This window comes from Microtus ochrogaster, chromosome 15 (assembly GCF_000317375.1).
Source record: "Microtus ochrogaster isolate Prairie Vole_2 chromosome 15, MicOch1.0, whole genome shotgun sequence".
Classification (NCBI taxonomy): Eukaryota; Metazoa; Chordata; class Mammalia; order Rodentia; family Cricetidae; genus Microtus; species Microtus ochrogaster.
This window is the reverse complement of record NC_022017.1, coordinates 4,846,317-4,850,889: the sequence shown is the minus strand read 5'-3', so window position 1 is coordinate 4,850,889 and position 4,573 is coordinate 4,846,317. Positions and strand designations below refer to the sequence as shown.

Genomic DNA, 4,573 nt, shown 5'->3' with positions numbered 1-4,573 from the left:
AGGAGGGAGAGAGGAAGGGAGGGAGGGAGGAAGGAAGGAGGAGGAAGGAAGGAAGGAAGGAAGGAAGGAAGGAAGGAAGACAGGAAGACAGGAAGACAGGAAGACAGGAAGGAAGGAGGAAGGAAGGAAGGAAGGGTGTTTCAGAGAATGGGTCCATTAGTACTGGGGAATGTACAATTATGGGGAAAGGCCTAACTTCTAGAATACACATTATGATCTTGAACCTGCACAGTTTCGATCTGTCCAGGAACAAATAAAGCAACATTATTCTCCCAACATTGCTAAGAACTTTGGCCATGAATAGTCACAGAAGGAACAAACTTCTGCATCCTCTGAAAGTGAGAAGCTGGGCTAGGATGCCCCTCGTGGTACCGGACATCTCCAGCACGCTTGCGGTCCTGTGTTGTTTCCCTGCACTACGGTAAACAGACAAGTGAGCAGATCTGAAGATGACATAAGGCAGGTGTGATGACATCCTGTGCTCCTGTCTCCTGAGTACTGGGACCCTGTGACTCTAAGGCTAGGTTTCAGAGCAAAATCCTGTCTCAAGCTGGGCGTGGTGGCCTTTGATCCCAGCACTCAGGAGGCCGAGGCAGGAGGATCTCTGTGAGTTCGAGACCAGCCTGGTCTACAAGAGCTAATTCCAGGACAGGCTCCAAAACCACAGAGAAACCCTGTCTCGAAAAAACAAACAAACAAACAAAAAAAAGAAAAGAAAAAACAAAAAACATAAGACGATTTTTATGTTATGCGAGCAATATTTCAATGGAAAACTTAATGCTCAATGCACTTGCACCCACCACAAAACCAAAAAGAAACTCACAATAGATATCCCTATTAAGGCTAATAAAATACTGATCATCAATGACAATGAAAAAGTTGAGTAGACAAGCCAGGAAAAGTCTTGCTATCACTGCTGGTAACATCATAGAATATAAAGGAGGTATGACTGTGCATGCATGAGCTGGGGACGCAAAATCAAGACTGGAAAACATATGCTTACAAAGGCAGGAGGGATATAGGACTTATGAAAAAGGACTGGTCAGGGTCAGAGGTCAGGGCCCAGGAGACAATTCCTAGACAGTGCTCATGATGGCTGTCCCGAGCAAGTAAGAATGGTGCAGGCAGAGGTAGAAAGAGAAAAAAAAAAAAAAAAAAGAATGGTGCAGGCACGCTTTTAATCCCAGCACTCGGGAGGCAGAGGCAGGCGGATCTCTGTGAGCTCGAGGCCAGCCTGGTCTGCACAGAGCTAGTTCCAGGACAGATAAGGCTATAGGGCGAAACCAACAAGACAAAACCAAAAACCACCCAACCAAAAAGCAAACGGCACAGGACACATACCCCAGCTGGACGGCTCTGCTTGGACACAGCGGCCTGGTACTTAGCCATGCGGTCTTTGATGGAGGTCTCCGAGAGGCGTGGGAGCTCCAGACCCCGCTTGCTCTCGTTCTTCTCTGAGTTGAATGTGGAAGATGACAAATGACCTGGAAACGGGGAAATAATACACTTTGTCAGGAGACAGAAGGGGAGTTTAAATCTTGGGTGACTATAATCTAATGTAATCTAATTTCTCTTAGAAGTACAAAAAGGCCAGGTGTGGTTCTTGTCTATAGTCCCAGCACTGGGGAGGCTGAGGTGGCAGCGCCACACATTCAAGGTTAAAACAAAAAACCAAACAAAAAACCCCAAACCGACAACCAAAGGCACACACACACACACACACACACACACACACACACACACACAAAGAAAATCAGAAATAGAATTGTCTTTCATAAGGTGATTTTAATTCACTTTCTTAGTAAAGTACCTTTACCATATACGCACATTTTATATACACATTCATATACCCTAACACATACAATTTTATTTATTTATTTATTTATTTTGTTTTTCGAGACAGGGTTTCTCTGTGGTTTTGGAGCCTGTCCTGGAACTAGCTCTGTAGATCAGGCTGGTCTCGAACTCACAGAGATCCGCCTGCCTCTGCCTCCCGATTAAAGACGTGCGCCACTACCGCCCAGCCAATTTTATTATTTTTATTCACTTATTTTTTTGTGCTGTGGACAAAGTACTTTGTTGAGTTTATGCTAAGCACTTGGCTACCATGGAGCCACACCACCAGCTCCGGGACAACCAATCTTGGTCTACTGAAGTTCTCCGGTTCCAGAAAACTGTGCAGTCCCAGCGTCTAGAGCCCTTCACTCCTCAGAGGCTCCCAAGCATGGGTTTAACATGTAACAAAAGCACACTGGGCGTGCTGTGCTCGTGCAGGCAACCCCAGCACTGGGGAATCAGAGACCAGAGGGTCAGAAGTTCAGGGTTAACTTTGGCTACCTTGAGGTTCTAGGCCAGTGTGGGCTGGAGACCTTGTCTCAAACAACAAAAACAAAAATCAGGACGGCTAAGAGAGAGTATTGGGAACAGCTTGTAGCTAACACAGACTCCTCTGTAGCGCATGCCGTTCTTCCTTTAGAAGCCCAGGTTTTGAGTGCAAAGGGTTTGCTATGACTGAGTTGCTTCTTGGAGGGCCTCACACACTCTAGGCCTACTCACCCGGACCAATTTCCAAGTCATCAAGGGAATAGCTGTTCTCAGAGATCCTTCCGCCTGCATTTCGGCTTGGGGTCCAAAGACTCTGTTCAGAAGATGGGAGATACTGATGTAACACTCAACACTTCATTAACAAAATCCAAAGGATCAGAACATTTTAAATATCAAGCTGTATACAGTCACATGGACTCCCACACAAATAAAGGGCTATATAAACAAAGCTTGTGAGGTACTGCTTCTTCCTGCACTGAATTGTGCTCTTGCTTTCTTAGCCCCTCTGTTCTAAAGGTAACCTTGAAAATGATAACCTGAAACCTGGTGGTTGCAGAGGCAGATGGATCCCTGTGAGTTCAAGACCAGCCTGGTCTACAAGAGCTAGTTCCAGGACAGGCTCCAAAGCTACAGAGAAACCCAGTCTTGAAAACAAACAAACAAACAAACAAACAGATAAACAAAGCTCATTGCTACTGACTGCCACTAGCCAGCTTCCTCATGGGCACTGAAATGTTAAGGACTGCTGGAGGAGAGTCCTCCCATCCCAGGTGACAATGACAGGCCCATAAAACTACTGAGGCACATGCAGCACCCCTCTCTATCTCACTGCACCCCGCCGTCGCTGCCTTGGCGGTCTTCATCATTGCTCTCCTTAACAATCCTATTATTGGCCGGGCGGTGGTGGCGCATGCCTTTAATCCCAGCACTCGGGAGGCAGAGGCAGGTGGATCTCTGTGAGTTCGAGACCAGCCTAGTCTACAGAGCTAGTTCCAGGACAGGCTCCAAAGCCACAGAGAAACCCTGTCTCGAAAAACAAAAACAAAAAAAAAAACAAAAAAAAATCCTATTATCTTCTTAATGGGTTCTTTCTCCGCATTCTAATCTAGTCTTCGAGAGGCTGCCAATATCCTAACTAATAAAAAGTAATTATTCTAAAATCTGCATCTTCCTGAACTCCCCTGCTCAAAATTCTCTCAGAATTCCCAATTACCCTTGAACATCACTGCAAGAGTTCAGTACAGCCCAGAGGATGTACTGACGATGTCTCCATGTATTCTGATACATCCTCTATCCTTCAGGGAACTCAAACTGCTCTGAGGACCACGCACGGCATAATAAATGAGGCTCCTCCGCCCAAATCACATTTGTCCTCTGTCTAGCAAATGCTATTCCTTCAAGACTCATTGACACTTGCTTCTATATACGGAAAGCTTCTCCTTCCCGTAGTGTGTGTGAAGGTGCCCAGTCAAATTTTGTTAGTGTTTGGTAGAGCGCTGTAACTGTTCTCCCACTGGTCCTTGAGCCGACTGCAGGAGACTATGCCTTTGCACTCACTTCCAGGATTTGTAGATTGTAGCATTATTTGTTTGTTTGTTTGATTTTGGTTTTTTGAGACAGGATTTCCTATCTCCTATTTGGATAGACCCTTACATAGTTACAAATTAGGTTGAGTGTAACGGCGCACACCTGTAATTAATCCTAGAGTGGAGGCGGAGATGGGGGGGGTTAGAAATTCAGGGCCAGATTCTGCAAATATATATATGAGGTTGCAGGAGAACCTCCTCATAAAAACCAAAATACATAAGGTTTTAAATTACAATTTTAGGATTAGAAATATACTCAACAAAAAGCCACTTAGTCTCACAGAATATTCCCAGATGTAGCAGACGAGGCATATGTAATAACAGTCTCCAGCAGATCCTCTCACTCAAATGCCTGTTTCCAGACAACTAGAAGTAGGAATTACTTGAAAGCCAGCGTGTAAGGAGGCAAGAGACACTTCCTCCCTCCCTCCTCCTCACCCCGCTTCCTTCTGGTTGAGGATCAAATGCAGGGCCTCAAATACCCTAGGTAAGTGTTCTTCAGCTAAACTGAGTTCAATACATGAGAAACTTCTTTCTTAAAATCAAACGTAGTGCCGGGCGGTGGTGGCGCACGCCCTTAATCCCAGCACTCGGGAGGCAGAGGCAGGCGGATCTCTCTAAATTCGAGACCAGCCTGGTCTACAGAGCTAGTTCCAGGACAG

The 4,573-nt window shown here is 45.7% G+C and overlaps 1 protein-coding gene across 1 annotated transcript in view; it reads right to left on the bottom strand.

Annotated features, from left to right (window-relative positions):
- Lima1 (LIM domain and actin binding 1) overlaps nucleotides 1–4,573 on the bottom strand; it is a 116,756-nt gene that overhangs the window by 28,642 nt on the left and 83,541 nt on the right. The window contains exons 5-6 of the mRNA XM_026782807.1: nucleotides 2,557–2,638; nucleotides 1,342–1,484 (exon numbers count right to left, since the gene is read on the bottom strand). Of these exons, the coding sequence (XP_026638608.1) occupies nucleotides 1,342–1,484; nucleotides 2,557–2,638 (225 nt within the window). The remainder of the gene's footprint in view (nucleotides 1–1,341; nucleotides 1,485–2,556; nucleotides 2,639–4,573) is intronic.